Genomic DNA, 18,602 nt, shown 5'->3' on the forward strand with positions numbered 1-18,602 from the left:
ATTTAGTGACTCATTCAGGAACACTTGGCTCATATATACAGATTCGGAAGTTAAACCCAGATCTGTCTGGTACCAATGCCTGCTGTCTCTTCATTCCTCTGGCCCGGTTCCAGTTTATTCTATGTAGTCTCACTTGTGTGCTCCCATGGTTGTTTTGTTTGTTTCTTATTGGCTATCCGATACATTCAGAACTTCTCTTCTTAAACTTTGAACCCAATCCCCAACTCAGAGTAGATAATTTTACCTACTGCTTAACTGAAAGGATTGAGTGCATTTGGCAGAATCTCCTTCAGCACTATTATCTTCTTACGCTCTCTCATTTCTCTGCCTCATTGCTAATACAGTACTTTTTCTCTGTTACTGATTATTTTCTCACCGAGGCTTGCTTCGTGATTTATTCCTGTTTTCTTCCTCTTTCAAACTCTCCTTTCATACTGATTATTTTTCTTCTACTTTAAAAAGGTTGGTGGGAGGGATCCTGAAAAATATCCATTAGATTTAGCATTTCTATGGTCATTGGTGATCTTAGCAAGAGCCTTATCAGTAGAGTAATGCTTACAGATTCCAGGAGGCAGAGGGTTGATGACTGAATAGGAGATGTGGGATTGAAAACCAGTGCAGACCTTAAAGAAAGCTTAAAATGAAAAATGGAGGGGGGCTGCATGATCGAAGGAAGGGTTTGCGTTTTGTAAAGTTAGATTTAAGTATGAGAACACCCTAAAAGGAAAGAAGAAAAAAAAGAGAGAGGTTTATGAAGTAAAACATCAGATCCACAAATTAGCTTTTATAATACAAACTGTATCAAATCTTTATAGACCCAACTGAATCCAAGGCTTTTCCTTTGCTCAACAAGAAATTTTTATTTATTCTTTCTTGTAGCAGCTCATGCGTATTTCATCATACTTGTCACATAGTCTCTTGAATTACATGATGCAAAATGTAGTTAAGAGCCCTGCTCTCTTGGTTTGATTCATGGCTTTACTATTACTGCTATGTGATTTTGCACTAATTGCTGATTCTTTTAGTACTCAAGTCTTTTTATCTGTAATGTGAGGATAATAGTAGTAACTACTCATTCTTATGAGGATTAACTTTGTAAAGCTCTTAGAACAGCCATTTTCCTCCTACTAAATTGTAACATCCTTAAGAATAGGAATCTATTCTTTATATTACTTAGTATGCCCAGCATAATTCATACATATAATAGTTCAGAATTTTATATTTGAAGGAATGATGGAATATACTCGCTTTTGCAGGTTAGCTATTGAGTATAAGAATTCCAGTTGAGAATCACTGGCTACACATACTTTATTCCCTATAGTGATACTCAGATCCCAGTGTAGGACCAAATGCCAGACAGCTGCAAGGTACTGAACCTTGACAATTTTAGCCCAGAAGACTTGGGTGGGGATGGATAGGAAAAATGAGAGAACTACAAGTGGAAGTGGGAGGATGTAGTCAACAGGCAATAAAACTCTCTGTTGTGAAAGTTGGCATATTATTTTGGCCAAAAATGCTCTTAATGGGAGTTATAAATAATGCTTGGAGCAGTCAAGGCTAGTCACCATTCAAGTAGTGTCCTTTGCTTTGAGGAAGACCAAACCAAGATAGCTTCTATGACTAGAGTTTTAGTGAGTGGGAAGAAGTAGGGTAAACAGGATAATTTGGATGATTGGGAAAGGTTAGCCTCAATTGGCTGAGGGACTAAGGAAGAAACAAAAATAGATTACATTTTTACTCTCAGGCAGCTCACTGCCCATTACCTCATTTTGCCCTTCCTTCTAAATTTTTCATTGTTGGTCTTGGGGAATTCCTGAACTGCAGGGGAATTCTCTAGAGCAGGGATGGCAAATACTGATTTCATCCCTTATGCCTTCTGATGTGAGGTACTGAGAAAGAATTTAATAGGAAAGAATGCCTTGATCTAGTAGTGCCTTCCATAACATAAGGAGAAGATTGGTGAGAGAGCCCATTCCCTTCAGTGCCTCTGGTGCTTAAGGCTGACCAAAGAAGACTGGATTATCTAGATAATATTATATGGTTGATGTTGTTATGTTTAATTATATAGAAAAATACTTGCAACTCTGACATTTTTTGATTGGCAGCCTTTCAAGGTTCAAATGACCTCTGGTTCCATCTGTCCATTTAATTTGACTTTTTAAAATTGCAACCCTATTTTGTCCTTTAAATGGGATTAATACTCAATGCCTTATCTTCTCTTTCATGTACACCTAGTTTCTTACATTTACTTTTTCTTCTATTAATAGACTTTATTCTTTACAGCAATTGTAGCTTCATAGCAAAATGGAGAGGAAAGTACATATACCACCCTACCCCATTTGTGTAACCTCCCCCATTACCAGCATCCCCCACCAAAATTGTACATTTGTTTCCAATAATGGGCCTATAGTGACACATCATTGTCACCCAAAGCCCATGGTTTACATTAGGGTTCACCCAAAGCTTTGTATATTCTGTGGCTGGGCAAATATATAATAACTTGTATCCAGCAATACAGTATCATACAGAATAGTTTTATAGTCTTAGAAATCCTGTGTGCTCCACTTATTCAACTCCCACCCCCCTCATAACCCCTGATCTTTTTACTATCTCAAAGTTTTATCTTTCACAGAATGTGATATAGTTGGAATTATATAGTATGTAGCTTTTTCAGGCTGGCTTAGTTCACTTATTAATATGGATTTAAGTTCTTCCATGTCTTTTCCTAGCTTGATGATGGCTCATTTCTTATTAGTGCTTAATAGTATTCTCTTCTCTAAATTTACTACAGTTTATTTAACCATTTACCTACTGAAGGACATCTTGGTTGCTTCTGCGTTTTGGCAGATATGAATAGAGCTGCAGTAAACATCCGTGTGCAGGCTTTTGTGTAGACATAAGTTTTCACCTCCTTTGGATAAATACTGAGGAGCAAGAGTCTAGATTGTATGGTTAGAGTATGTTTAGTTTTGAAAGAAATCACCAAACTGTATTTTACAATGACTGTACCATTTTGCATTCCCACTGTCAATGAATGAGAATTCTCCTGCTCCAAGTGCTCACCACCATGTGATGTTGTCAGTGTTCTGGATTTTAGCTATTCTAATAAATGTGTAGTGGTATCTCATTATTGTTTTAATTTGTATTTTGGTGATGCTGTATGATGTATGGCATTTTTTCATATGCTTATTTGCCATCCTTGTATCTTCTTTGGTGAGCTGTTAAAATCTTTGACTCATTTTTATTGAGTTGTTTTCTTATTCTTGAGTTTTAACAGTTATTTCATATTTTGGATAATAGTCTTTTGCAAGTATTTTCTCCTAATCTATGGTTTTCTTTTTATTCTCTCAACAATATCTTTCACAAAGCAGAAATTTTTGATTAAATGAAACCTGGCTTATCAATTTTTTCTTTCATGGATTGTGTTTTTGGTGTCCTATGTAAGAAGTCATCTACATTTTCTCAGGTTATCTTGTAGAAGTTTTATAGTTTTGTGTTTTATATTTAGGTCTGTGATCCATTTTGAGTTAGTTTTTGTGTCAGAAGGGTGTCTGGTCTTTGTCTTGATTCACTTTTTTGGTATATGCCCACTTTTTCTAATACCATTTGTTGAAAAGATGGTCTTCTCCTTTGTATTGCTTTCACTTCTTTGTCAAGGATAATTGACTGTAATCATGTGGGTTTCTTTCTGGGTTGTCTCTTCTATTCCAGTGATCTATTAGTCTTTTCTTTGTTAGTCCTCCACTACCACACTATCTTGATTACTATAACTTTCAAGTGTGTCTTGAAGTCAGGTAATGTCAGTCTTCCAACTTTGCTCTTCACCTTCAATACTGTTAGCTATTTAAGGTCTTTTGCCTCCCCTAAATCTTTAGACTCAATTTGGTGAGACCCCCAAAATAACTTGCTGGGATTTTGATTGGGATTGCATTGTATCCGTAGATCAAGTTGAGAAGAACTGGTATCTTGACAATATTGAGTCTTTCTGTTGATGAACATGGAATATCACTCCTTTTTTTTTTCTTCTTTGTGTATTTACTTTTATTTAATCTGTTTTGTAATTTTTAGAAGGCACTTTTCCTGAGTCACTTCAGAAGTGTTTTACAGAGTTTTCCTGTCTTCTTAGATTTACTATTTTATTTGTTCCTTTTTATGTTGGCTTTCTAAGAACTTTTTCTTCCCCTTTTTAAGTATCCATGATATCCAGCCAAATATGATTTCTAGTATTGCATAGCAAAATTGTTCCTAGAATTAAAGTAAATCACATTATATACATAGTTCATATCTGTACTGTAATACAACTGCTTTCTCAGAAATGAGAATAAAAATTGACTATAGAGAGGAAATAGAAGAGCATTATAGTACATAATCTCTGCCCTCAAGGAGCTTGTAGTTTAGTTAAGAAACCACACTAAAACATATGAAAATTTAAGACATGTAGATAAGAATTCTAGTGTTAAGTCATAGAAGAATACCTGATTAATAGGTATTAACTGAGTGTATAATACTGACTCTGGAATTTACAGAAGGAAGTGAGTTACTTTAGTCAGGTTATTCAGGGAAAATTTTACTGGGCCCATGGAAATTGAACTTACTCCTAAGATATGAATAAATTTTGGAAAAGAAAGAGATTAATCCAGATTTCTTACAGATGAGTTCCATAATACTTCGTCCTTCAAATTTTTCTTAAAAAAACTTAAAATGAACCATTTCCTTTTAGATATATTTTCTATCCAGTGTAGTTATAACAAACACTCAAATGTTTGACATATCAGTTGCTTTCAATTTTCTATTGCTGTGTTTTGTCACAGGCATCCTGATTTTCAGCTGCTACAGGAAGGACAAAGGTATGGTTGAATCAGTATTGCTTACCTTCTATATATTCATGTTAATAGAAACATTAAGAGTAAACCAGGTGATATGAGCTCTTAGACTTCCTGTGTTGATACATTATGTAAGTGCCCATTTTAGCCTACACAAAGAAATATTTGCCTTGTACAGCTTTTTCTTTTGTGATAATAAGATGCTATGTTTGATCTGTATGATTTATTGTACAGCTGTTCCTACCAAGGCAGTCTAATTGAACCTGTTGAAATATGACACAAACAGAGCTTCCATCTGAGATACTGTGCTTCTTTGTCAAGTAGATTATACCAATTACATTTGTTGAAAGGTTTTTATAACCTTATTTTATAGGATTTTGAAACTTAATATATCATTTGTTATTTGGAAGAGGGTCTAAAGCATTAATAGAAATTCCAAGTTGTGATATTTTCTAAACTCTCTTTGTGGTGGTGTTTGCCCAACTATAACCATCTCTTAAAAGACATTTTTTTTTTTAACTTTTATCAGGATAAATTTTCCTGGTTATTAGTTGCTACGTTAGCACATGGAATTGAGCTCATGTGAGAGATAGTTATTGATAAATATTTTTAATTATGGCTTTAAAGTAATATAGAAAAATATAATTACCTTAAATTTCTAAAAGAAAATATGAAACCTGAAAGTCAAAGTGTTCTAATTTTTTTAAATTATACTTCAGATGCAGGAGATAATCCCATGGCCATATATAGGCTAGCTTCTAACTAAAAAAGTGATATCTAATACTGAATAGACTTGTCATTTTTTCTTTATTCCCATCCACATCCTTACTTTCAACTCTGTTTTTCTTTTTCTTTTTTTTTATACTTTTACCTGGCACACTTCTTTTTTTTTCTTACTATTGCATTATTTTATTTCATCTTATTCTTTAATCATTTAAAAAAATTAATAGCACCTTTAGGGAGCAATTTTAGGTTTACAGAAAAATTGCCTGAAAAGTAGAAAGTTCCCATATACTCTTTTTTTCCCCATATACTCTTTTACCACCCAGTGCCCCCGCTTGACCCAGAATCCTAATCTTTTAAAGTTTTGATATGTGCATTTCCTTGAAAGTACCTGCTTATCTATTATTGCATATCTCAAGTTTGTATAGATACAGCTTCTCTTTTCCTTCATTCTTTCACAATTCTTAATCTTTTTTAAGCCTATTTGAAAATTGAAGGAACATAATCAAAGGGAAAACTATTTTTTATTGTTAGCCTTCTGTTGTAACTCTGAGTTTTCAAATATATCTTTCATCAGTAAATGTTAATTTGCTGACTTTATATTTTCTGCTATGACTTTCTAGTGTTTTTTGTTCTATCTATGAAATTGTATAACTATCAACCAGAATTGGAAAATGTTTAAATATGTCTTTTTATCCTGTTATCTTTCAAAATCTAAGCAGAGTTTCTGTAATACATTTTTCTGACAAAGCGAGAGTGAAGTTTTTAAAAGAAAACCTTTTTTTCAAAAGGATATATGAGGGGTGCCTGGGTGGCTCAGTCGGTTAAAGCCTCTGCCTTCAGCTCAGGTCATGATCCCAGGGTCCTGGGATTGAGCCCCACATTGGGCTCTCTGCTCAACAGGGAGCCTGCTTCCCCCCACCCCTCACCTGCCTCTCTGCCTACTTGTGATCTCTGTCAAATAAATAAATAAAATCTTAAAAAAGGATATATTAAATATTCACAGAAATATAACAGGCAAAAATCAACATAATTCATTAGAATGGAATTATCAAAGCTTTTTTCTTTTTGCTGTACTCTTAACACTTTTTGAGTAACGGGGAAAAAGATGGAAAGAAGATGGTGGAATTATATCAAATAAGGTATAGAGAAATAATAGATTTATAGTAGTCTTTGGAAATGTGTATATATGTATGTGTATATATATATATGCCTATAAATAAGGCTTTGCCTAGGGAGTACAAATTTTTACCTTGAAAGTTACAAAATATAAATGCTGTGGCACATTTTGCTTTTCCATTATAGTTAATGTTTTTTTTCCTTCTACAGTGGCGATTCTGGAAAGGAAGTACAGTTATGCACTAAGGCCATTAAAACATCAGATATTGACAATCCTGGCCATTTTGAGATGCATTATGAATCTAGTGCTTCTAGCTCTCATAGTGATAGTAGCAGTGATAATGAGCAAGACTTTGTTTCCACCATTCTACCAGGAAACAGACCAAATGCAACAGGTATAAGTCCACAGCTGCCCAAAAAAAGCATAATGAAAAAGAAAGCTGGTCAGAAAGCTAACTCCAAATTTGAAGACAAAGAAGAGACAGTAATAGCTGTCACTGAGCAGCTAGGCAATTGCAGATTAGATAGTCATGGGAAAGCTGCTGCTTGTGAACTTCCTTTACAGCAAGTAAGTACTCAGATTTCTTCAAATAATCCTTTGCAAGAAAAATTAGAAGCTACAGAAAATTCTGAAAATAAATACAGTAGTTCAAAAATAACTCTAGTAGGCATAAGTAAGAAAAGTGCTGAGCATTTTAAGAGAAAATTTGCCAAATCAGACCAAGTTTCTAGGTCACCTTCTAGGCCGGTGCAGATGTGTCCCGAAGTTGCAAAGGCAAGCTTACTTAAAGTCCTGAAAGAGACTTTGACTGAATGGAAGACAGAAGAAACTTTGAGGTTTTTGTATGGCCAAAATTATGCTTCTTTGTGTCTGAAACTCTCTTCATCCCCTCTGGCTAAAGAAGAAGAATTTGATGAAGATGACATATGCTCTGACTCAGATAAACATTCTCCTGCCTTGCAGGAATCTCAGAACAGCTTGGATGAGTCTTTACCTTTTAGGGCCTCAGATACAGCCATTAAACCACTGCCGAGTTATGAAAACTTGAAGAAAGAAACTGAAACATTAAATTTGAGGATAAGGGAGTTTTATAGAGGACAGTATGTTTTGAGTGAAGAAACCACCAAATCACAAGACTCTGAAGAGGTATGTCTTAACGATGATTTAAGTTTTCTGTGCTGCTAGCATATGGGACACTCACCATAACAAATCTTGAAACAGTAACATTAAAGAAATAATTGTTAAATTTTCAGGTATGTTTAGTTTATCAGTTTTTTTGGTTTAAAGTGCCATCTCCAGAGGCATCTGGGTGACTCAGTCCCTTAAGTGTATGCCCTTGGCTCAGGTTGTGATTTCAGGGTCTTGGGATCAAGTCCCACATCCAACTCCCTGCTTGGTGGAGAATCTGCTTGAGATTCTCTCTCTTCTTCTGCCTCCCCACCCTCACCACTTGTGTGTTCTTTCTCTTTCTCTCATAAATAAATATAATCTTTTTTTTTTTTAAATGCCATCTCCAGTATTGGCATTACAATTTTCCAAATAAGTTGACATTTGCACCCAGGAAATTTCATAAATGTGTAGTATTTTTCTGTAATATAGGAGTAGCCTAGAATTGTGGGATAAAGCTTTCTTTAAAACCTTTCCTCTCTCTGCCTCTCTGTCTCCTTGTGATCTCTGTCTGTCAAATAAATAAATAAAATCTAAAAAAAAAAATCTTTCATCATAATTATGGATTATTTCTACTTTTGATTTAGTAAATTTTACTTTTAATATTTTGAGACCATGTTATATGGTATTAAAAAAAAGATTGTTATGTCTTCCTAGTAAATTGAACCTCTGTATTATGAGTGACCTTTCTCTACATTGGTAAGTTTTTTTTTTTCTTACAGTCTGTTTTGCTAGCATTAGCATACTTTTATTAGTATTTTCAGGACTGCCTTTTTTTACTTAGGCTGGTAATTGTTTTTATATGGAGAATTTAGTCTGTTTACATTCAGTGTCATAATTGATATATTTGGGTTTGTGCCATCTCACTCATTGCTTTCTGCTGTCTCATCTGTTCTACGTTCCTCTTTCTCTCCTTTCCTGCTTTTGTTGAATTAAATAGTACTATTTCGTTGTTTACCATCTACTAGCTTGCTTTTTATACTTTATTTTACTAATCCGAAGTGGTTACTCTAAAGATTAAAATCTGAATTAATTGAATTATTATAAAAGTCCAATATAAGTTAATTTTTTTGCTTCCTAGATAGTTAGTACCTTAGAAACTGTAATTCTGTTTACCCTCTCTGTGCTTAGGTGTTCTTGTTGTCTGTTTTTATTCTCTCTATATTTTAAATCCTGTAAGAAGATTTATAGTCCGTATTCAGTTGGAGTTTTTCACTGACATGAACCGAAGGCAGATGCTTAATGACTGAGCCACCTAGGTGCCCCTCAACGTAGGTATTTTAAATAAAGTTGATAACATCATTTTCTGGATTCCCTGGGGGCTGTTTTCTATGGGATAATGTTTGAGATTTTGACCATATTGTCTTATTTTCTTATTATTTATGGCAAACATTGTATATTAAAAATTACAGATAACTTGAGACCAAACTGATGTTATCTTCCTCTAAAACAGATTTCTGTTTGCTTTAGGCACATGATTTGTAGCAGTTCTAAATCACGTCATTCGATGAGGGATTAAGATGATTTGAAGCTGTACTTTAGTCCCTGAAAGAGCCAGTTTCCTATTCATTCTTAGTGCTAGAGTTTGGTCCTTCTAAATTGAGCTTGAGGGAAGGGTTGCTAGTACCTCTTCCTTCTTGGCATTTCCCCAAGCTTTAATGCTTATTAGAAAAACAATGCTCAGGTTCTTAGTATCTGAATTGCTTCTTTTGGAATTAGTCACTGCCCTCTCTGGAATTACCTTCTCTAGAATCTCTGGCGTTAATTCTTTACTGCTTTGTTAGTCTCTGATGTTTTCAATCAAATGTGGGTATTTTCCCACTGTTTTTCAGCTCTCAGCAGGAGGAATGGTTAGAATTATTTTGTCTGCCATTTCTAGAAGTGGAATTCCCCATAATATATGTATGTGTATATGGTGTGTGTGTGTGTATATATATATATATATATATATATATAGTATTTGCTAATTTTATTTATTTTTTTGTATTTGCTAATTTTAAAAGCTTTGATCTCCAACATTTGTATAGCATTTAGTAGTTTACAGAGTTCCTTTGAATACATTTTCTCATTTAATAAAGAAGGTATTAGTATCCCTTGATACAGGTAAGAAAAAGTTCTCAAAATCAGGCATATGACTCAAGTTCACATCAGCCCAATGACTGAGCCAGTGCTTAAATATAAATCTTCTAATAATTCTCAATTCTAGTTTTTATTCTGCCATACCTCAGGTATGAATTTTTGTGCTTTAATGTTTATAGTTCTTATCAAAGAAGAATGTAAATTTATGATTTTGCTTTGTTTTGTTTAAAAACATGATTTTAGCATGATCCCACCTTTCCACTGATAGATTCAAGTTCTCAGAACCAGATTAGAAAACGCATCGTACTTGAAAAGTTGAGTAAAGTGTAAGTATGTAATTGTCATTCCACTTTACAATATTTAAAATTAACTTGGTATTTGTGGGTTCATAATTTATATTAATTTTTATCCTTGAATTTTGAACAGTTTGAAAAATAATTTGGAAAGTTACTTGAGAAGTTGAGATTTTTTTAAGATATCCTGCCAAGGAAATATTGAAGTTTTGTCTTGTGTAGAAGATACACAAGCACATAATGAAGAGGAAGGTTGAGATTATGAGAGTAGAAAACTAAACTGTGTCACTTCCACTTCATAATCCAGTGAAGTCAGGGAAAAAAATATCAAAGTTAAACCATTTAAATACTGATTTATGGTATATGTGTCACATCAGTTTCACATGTGAATGAAACTTTATGAAGTTTTAACGGTCTGTTAACTCACTCTGCATACATATTTATAGAACTATTTCACACTCAGCAACTTAAGAGTTTTTGTTCAAGTCAACTTTGCACTTTAGTTTTAAACTTCCTGTGGTGGAAATTATTTTTCTTGTAATTAGCCCAGTCATAAATGACATTTAAAAATTGTAATCTTGGTTTGTCTTTCAAAAGAAGTTTGAAATCTTTTTTCCAGAGATGTGAGGGCCGTCTTGAACTTTTTAATCTCTATTTTCTTTCTTTAGCAGAAAAAATGGAAAGGTGTTTTCAGTCATTGTTTAAGGTCTGTATATGGATTAGGGGCACCTGGCTGGCTCTGTGGGTGGAGCGTGCAACTCTTGATCTCACTCAGAGTTGTGAGTTCGAGCCCCCTGTTAAGTGTAGAGATTACTTTAAAATCTTTAAAAAAAAAAAAAAAAAAGGCTGTGCTTATGGAGTAGTCTTAATTTTGTAGTAGTTCAATGGTAAGAAGAACATATCTTCTGGAAGCCTTCATATTTTGAGCAGCCTACTCCTCCAAGTTTTACATTTTAAGTAACTGTTTAATATTTATCGAGTTTCTCTTATGTTAGGCTCCTCCCAGATAATCTAAGTTTGTTATTAGTTTTGTCTTTTATATGGTCCTCATACTTAGACATTTGTTTCTGTTTGATATTAGGTTGGAAAACAGTAAAAGTCACTATATGTCTGATTCATAGGACAAGAAGATATCAATCCTTGATTGTGGTTACACAGGTTTTGAAAGTTAGGTTGGATTATTGATACTTGTATGTACTCGGTAGATAGGTATTTATCTGAAAATAGTTTTCGAGACTTTTTAGCTAATGAAAGTACCCAGTTTTAAATTTAACACTCCATAGTTATGCTGTCGAAGGAATTCAGTTTCTTCTGGGCTTTGGCTGCAATAGAAGATGCCAGAAGTTGCCATGCCAGAAGACGGAATTATTGATAATAGCTCAAGAACTAAATTTGAGAAGAGGTAGAATAACTTGCGGAAACACACACAAAAAAAACACTAAGAACAAAATAATTATTGACATAGAGGATTTTTTTGGTTATTAATGAAAGCATTTCAGTTATTTCTAATTATAAAAGTAAGACTTTTTAAAAATAATAATAATAAAAGTAAGACTTTTTTGGTTTCTGATTGGAACAAAACAGTTGTAAATGGCCTTTTTTTAGATAATTGAAGAAAATGAAATATGTATTGTGTACTAGATGATATTAAGAAATTGTTAATTTGTTTAGGTATGATAATTTTATTGCAATTATGTAAGACAATGCCATTGTATTTAGAGATAGATAAATATTTAGGGGCCAAATGACTTGACGTCAGGGATTTACTTGGCAAAAAAAAGTAAAGAAGGAAGGAAAAAAATGAAGTAAGTTTAGCAAAATATTAGGAAGTTGAATCTGGGAATAGATTTATGTGGTTATTGCTATTTTCTCCGTTTTGAAATATATCTGAAACTTTATAATTTTATAATAAGTTTAAAAAAAAGTAATGCATGCTTATTGCAGAAGATTTAGGCAGTACAAAATGGTTTAAAGAAGAAAGTAAAGATCATCTATAATCCCACTGAATAGTAACTACTATTAATATTTTGATATTTAACCCTGATGCATACATAATATACATATGTGTGTGTGTGTGTGTATTCATTTCCTTTGGTTCTCTCTGTTATAGTATAAACCCTGGGAGGAATGAAATATTCTAAAACCCTGAGAGGAATGTTTGAAATATACTGTCTATCATGTATAGTGTCATTATATATAAGTCTTTATAAAAATGGGACAATACTACATATGCATTTTTCACTTAACACACATCTGTCCGCGCTAAAAAATATAGATTCACGTTATCATTTTAAAGGTTTTATTATATTCCACTATATGTTTATATCATAATTTATTTTGATTTTTCACTACTAAAAATATTTTTTGCAATAAGCATCTTTTTTATGTTTATCTGATTATTTCTTTAGGGTAAATTTTTTCATAGTAAAACTATTGGGTCAAAGAATATCCATATTTACAATGTTAACATGTATTGGCAAATTGCTCTCTAGAAATATATCAGTTTCTACTCCCACTATAAGGATTTCATAAGGAGAAATAGGTCATACTCCTAAATTGGACAGTTTGGGGGGTCCAGTTACTCTGGCCTTGTGTTCTTTCCATTTAATCTAATTATTTGAAAGTAAAGGTAAGAAAAACAAGTATAAGAATATAGGTAGCAGCCAGGATAATATTTTTCAGTGCCTCACACTGTACTGTAAACTACATAGTGGAGTATGGGATTATTATGAAATGTATCCTTATGAGTTCTCATCAGTCAGAAGCTAGCTTAACTGCTTCTACCTAAGTGCCGTTATTACTTACAGAAAATCCAGACTTAGGCAAGACTCAAAGAATATGTCTATATAAATAAATTATATTTTAAAAGAATGTAATTTTTTCTTTTCAGAGTCCCTGGACTTTTGGGGCCTCTTCATATCACATTAGGAGATATTTCTGCACAACTTAAAAATCTCATCCGAACTTTCAGGTTGGTGTTAATACCAAAATTTTCCTTCTCAGTTATTTTGACTTCTTGTGATTGCCTTGCAGAATCCATAGAAAGACTGTGTTCCCTAATAATGTATCATAGCCCCCAACTCAGGAAATGAATGAGTAAACCCAGGGCCAACTGCTCCATCCTAGGAAATCCCGAGGGGACTGGACTAATCAAAAGCATAGCTCCTGGCTGGGTTTGCCCACACTTTTGTTGAACAAACTTTGATAAACTTGTCCCAAGAGAAGCCAATAACTAAAGAGACAAGAGTTTGGAAAAGACAAAGGGAAAGATTTATTTTGGGTGCCAGCAGCCAGGGAAGATGGCAGGTCTTAACAACCAGTCTCTCCACGCACAAGATGGACTCCTAGAGTTTTATAAGGAGAGATTTAGGAAGGTCCATGCAAGAAAGCAGCAGGGAGCATATGATCATGGGTCAGGATCAGTATGTGGTCAGCCCATAATCATGGGCAGTGAAGCACACATGTGGGATATAATCTTCTAGGAATTCCTATCCTAGGTTTATTCCTAGGCATTTACTATCATGGCTTTTCTGGTCCAGCAGTTTGGGTGTTCTGGAGCATTGCAAAACACCTTCGTCAATGCCTCAAGAAAGTACAATAAGAAATAAGCACATTGGGTTTTAATTAAGACATGAGTTTTGTTAAGCCTATGTTAAGTCTTGTCTAGTTTTGATTTTAACTGTTGGGGTCTATAGTTGAGCAAGAGGGCTTTCTAACAAAAAATCCTGAAAAAAGTGACTTACCTTCAGTGTCTTAGATCTAAGAATAGTATTCTATTTTCTTCTCCACTAAACATTATCTTTTATTAAATGCAGGATCTTCTTTGCTCAAACCTTGATATAGTTAGTTTTGGATTGTTTATTTATAGAGTAGCCTAAAATTAAGAAGGAAAATGGTATCTCAGACACAAAGGTGGTTGAGCCAGCAACATATTGTATCTTAGTGAATTAGTAGATAGAGATCAAATGACCAGCACTGTGCTGCTACACACTATAGGCAATGCAGAAGAAGCACTATGCCCACCCTCAAGGAAGAACTCTCCTGTTAGAAAATAAGTTGAGCACAGTGAACAGTACAAAAACAGTGGGTAGTTTAATATTGAATTGTGTGGAACAGATTTGAAGTGGTAAGAAGTATAAAGAAAGGAAGAAACAGAGCAGTTGGGATTTTTCTAAAACCATCAAGGTGAAAATACCCAGGCTAAGGCTGTGTTCTGTACCAAGAAGCATAAGGATAGGCCTCTAAACACCGTATCAGTAGAGGTGCACCAAATACACATTTTGGCCAAATGCCTGTGACCAAATATTAAAATCATTACTTGCCTATGGCTGAAACTAGATAGCACCAACGTTGAACAAACTTCTAAATTAGAAGAATCATTCCATCCAATAAATAATCATTAGGGTTTATTGTTATCAACAGTAGTAATAAATTTTAAAAGTTTAAAATTACACTACAGAAATTATTTCTTGATATTGTTAACTGTTAGATTTCTCTTACAGTCACTGTACTATATATCAGTAAAACCAAATAGCCATTCACTTTCAACCAACACCTTTAAAAACATCACTAACATTTTTGTATGCCACGAAGTGATTCAGGAAACTGTTTTTCAATAAGATATATATATACTAGAAGGATCTAGGATTCATAGTTTGGGCAAATCTCAAAAAACCTTATCTTAATCTTCTGAGAGGATCATTTGTACCACTTTATATTTAAATATTTAGCCTTTATAGACTCAAGACTTTAGGAGTTATTTTAAGACATTCTTGTAGAGTCTTTTATTGTGAAGTTTGACTCAACAGAATGTGTTAAGGGTGCCTCAGTTTACTCTTAACAGTTTTGTCTTAACATTTCTATTATTTTTTAAGTATTTATTTATTTATTTGACACACAGAGATAGAGAAAAAACAAATAGAGAGGCGGGGTGGAGGGGGCAGGCTCCCTGCTGAGCAGAGAGCCTGATGTAGGGCTCCATCCCAGGACCCTGAGACCATGACCTGAGCCAAAGCTTAACCCACTGAGCCACCCAGGCACCCCAACATTTTTATTATTTTGATTAAAGATTGTATTAAGATTATTACATGTCTATTTACATAATTTAGTACTTTTGCAGCTCAGGATATTTTGAAGTGATGTGTTAAATTCATCATCGCAAGATTCTAAGAATTCCCCAATAGGCCATTTTCTTGAAGATTTATAACTTAAATGGCAGTAATTAAATAAAATTAAAATGTAACCCTTAAAGCTGTTAACAAAAATTCAATCAAGTCAATTTTTAAAGAGCTAATTGACTTTATTCAGTGATTAATGAAATAAGCAGAATTTCATCTAACAAATGGAAGGATGTTCAGAGGTGTTGTACAAAATAGAAGGCATTTGTAGGCAGAAATGGGACAGGACAAGGAAGTTATTAGGGAAAAAAAAATAAAGGATTGTTTCACGCAAGGTCACCTTCCCTTAGAGGGAAAGGCAGAGGGTCTTATCATGCAGAATACCTCCTTAGTGGTGATCAGAAAATTCCAGACTGATGGGTTTAAAACTCCACTCCTGGGAGAGGCTAAAACTACAGTTAGGTCCAGGTGTTAAGTCTTGGTCTTAGCATAAGGGACTCCATTTGGGGGCCTGTTGTTCCTTTTTTTTTTTTTTTTTAAGATTTTATTTATTCATTTGACAAAGATCACAAGTAGACAGAGAGGCAGGCAGAGAGAGAGAGAGAGAGAGAGAGAAGCAGGCTCCCTGCTGAGCAGAGAGCCCCATGCGGAACTCGATCCCAGGACCCTGAGATCATGACCTGAGCCCAAGGCAGCGGCTTAACCCACTGAGCCACCCAGGCGCCCCCTGTTGTTCCTTTTTAACCATAGTTATTTTCTTTAATGTTGTGAATGCTGGTATATAGTAGAGTTCTGCAAAGATTGAATTAGTATAAAATCTTATCTCTATTATTCTGTCCTACAATATTTGAATTTATATAAGCGTTTTTTCCAGATACAGCATTCTCAAGAAAATAATCTATTTAATGTATTTGCTATTTGTATTAACTGTTGATCTACTTTGCTTACTAATCAAAAATCTTTACTAATTATTTTATACATAAAATGAATGGTTTTCACAAACATCATTGATTACTGCAGCATTTTATTTTTCTGACTGACAAAAACATATAAGGACATTTTTACTTCATCTAGAATGTTTAGGTTTGAAAGTGAATGTCCACGTAATAACAGTATATCTGAATGACATGATTGTTCTGATTACTGAGGTGGTTACTCTTATTAGATAGCATGGAAATGATGCAACTACAAGATCATTAATCACACACAAATATAAGAAACCTTGATATTGTTTTTTAAATCTTTACTCTTTAGTACTTGCAGGTCAGAATCTATAGCTTTAATAAAAATTGCTTAAATTGGCTTTGCCACTTTTTAGGAAAATGTCAGTTATTTAGAGTATATAGAGTATCTCTGGTAAGATAACTCATGGGGTCTTCAGATTCTAGTAGGAACAACTTCAGAAAGTATGTGACTATTTGTGGGCTAGGACTTCTTCATGAAGTCTCTAAAAAAAAGTGCCATATTGATAACAGAGACTAATGTTGAGAGATCTTCTCAATCAATACTGACAGTGGAAAAGAGTTGACATAAATAACCGTATCCTTCCCTTTGAAATGATAATCAATAATAGGAACTTGTAAAACAGTGATTCTCAAACCAGTTGTACATCAGAATTACCTGGGGAACTTTTAACAACTACAGATGCCTGGCTCCACCCCTAGAGATTGAGTTTCATTTGATTAAGGGTTGGGCCCAGACATCAGTTTTCTTTAAAAGCCCCCTAGGTGATTCTACTGTACAGCCAGAGTTGAGAGCCTCTTAGAACTTACACATAAAGTAGTTTTTTCAGCTCTTTGAAGAATCTTTCCCCTGTGAATAGAGCTGTCCTTTCCACTGAATTGCATCACAGTCATTTATCCACAATGTTACTTTGATTTACCTGCCATAGTGGTTCCATCAGAATTTGCTTGGTAAAGATTTACTGTCATCAGTGCTGGTCAAGATATTTTTCTGAATCTGATTTTAATTAAAAAATTTTTTTAAAGATTTTATCTATTTATTTGCCAGAGAGAGACACAGAGAGAGAGGGAACACAAGCAGGGGAAGCAGGAGAGGGAGAAGCAGGCCTCCCGCCGAGCAGGAAGCCTGATGTGGGCCTCCATCCCAGAACCCTGGGATCATGACCTGAGCTGAAGGCAGCCGCTTAACAACTGAACCATCCAGGTGCCCTGAAATTGTATTTTGACACAAAAAGATCTTATGTTTTCCTCAGTGCCTGAAACAGTGATATAAAGCAGGTACTTGATACATTTTTCGGTGGATGAGTAAATGAACTCATGAAATCTTAAATTTGGCTTAACTTTGGGAGATTCAAGTATAGCAGGAAGGAATTTCTTTAAAAAAAGAAAGAATAAAGGAATATATTTTTAATTGTTTTTACCATGTTTTACATGCTTATCCTTTGACCTTTTTTGGTCATGCGCTAGATTCTGTTTTAGTTGCTCCAGACAAAGCAGTGAACAAAACAGACAAAATTCCTTCTCTCATGAAACTACTCTAATAGAATGAATATGTAAATATTTAAGAACAATACATGTACTATCATTATGAGATGATGTGCCCTTTCCCCTTCCATTCTCTTCCTTTTCTCCCAGAAGCATGGAAAAGAATTGGTACTGAGTATGGGGAGTATGATTTTTTGTCTGTGACAGATAGGTTGGTCAGGGAAGACCTTATGGAGAAGATGCCATTTATAGAAAGAGCTAAAAATTGGTAAGGGAGCAAGCCATCTTGCTCTCTGTGAAAATATATTAGGTACAACAGGCCTGGTGTATTCATAAAATTTTAAGGATGATAAGGAGGCTGGAGAAGTGAGCAGAGGCAAAGGTACACAGAAATATGGTCAGAGAAGTGGGGGCCCGTGTGGTATAGATTATATAGGCCTTATAGCTGTGATCATTCATTCACTTTTACTCCAGGTGAGATGGAGAGCAATTGGTTGATTCTGAACAGAGGAATGATATGATCTGACATACGTTTTTAATAACATCACTCTGCTGATTAAAGAATTACAATAGATGAGCAGAGGCAGGAGAACCATTTAGGATGCTGCCTTGGTAATCTAGGCAAGAAATGAAGTGGAACAAGGTGAAAGCAGTGGAGGTAATAAGTAATCAAATTCTCTTTTGAAGATAGTACCGTCAGGATTTGATGACTGGTTGGACACAGGACGTCAAGGGAGCCAAAGTTAACCACAAGATTTTTGGCCTAAGCAGCTGGATTCTGGAAGGATTACATAGCCATTTACTGAGGTGGACCTATCTGCAGGAGGACCTGG

At 34.5% G+C, this 18,602-nt stretch overlaps 1 protein-coding gene across 2 annotated transcripts in view; it reads left to right on the forward strand.

Annotated features, from left to right (window-relative positions):
* RPAP2 (RNA polymerase II associated protein 2) overlaps positions 1–18,602 on the forward strand; it is a 77,854-nt gene that overhangs the window by 18,678 nt on the left and 40,574 nt on the right. For both annotated transcript variants that reach the window (XM_032867125.1, XM_032867126.1), the window contains exons 7-10: positions 4,812–4,847; positions 6,876–7,812; positions 10,156–10,238; positions 13,096–13,176. In XM_032867125.1, the coding sequence (XP_032723016.1) occupies positions 4,812–4,847; positions 6,876–7,812; positions 10,156–10,238; positions 13,096–13,176 (1,137 nt within the window). The remainder of the gene's footprint in view (positions 1–4,811; positions 4,848–6,875; positions 7,813–10,155; positions 10,239–13,095; positions 13,177–18,602) is intronic.

This window comes from Lontra canadensis, unplaced genomic scaffold (genome assembly GCF_010015895.1).
Source record: "Lontra canadensis isolate GAN:19392208 unplaced genomic scaffold, GSC_riverotter_1.0 scaffold33, whole genome shotgun sequence".
Taxonomy (NCBI): Eukaryota; Metazoa; Chordata; class Mammalia; order Carnivora; family Mustelidae; genus Lontra; species Lontra canadensis.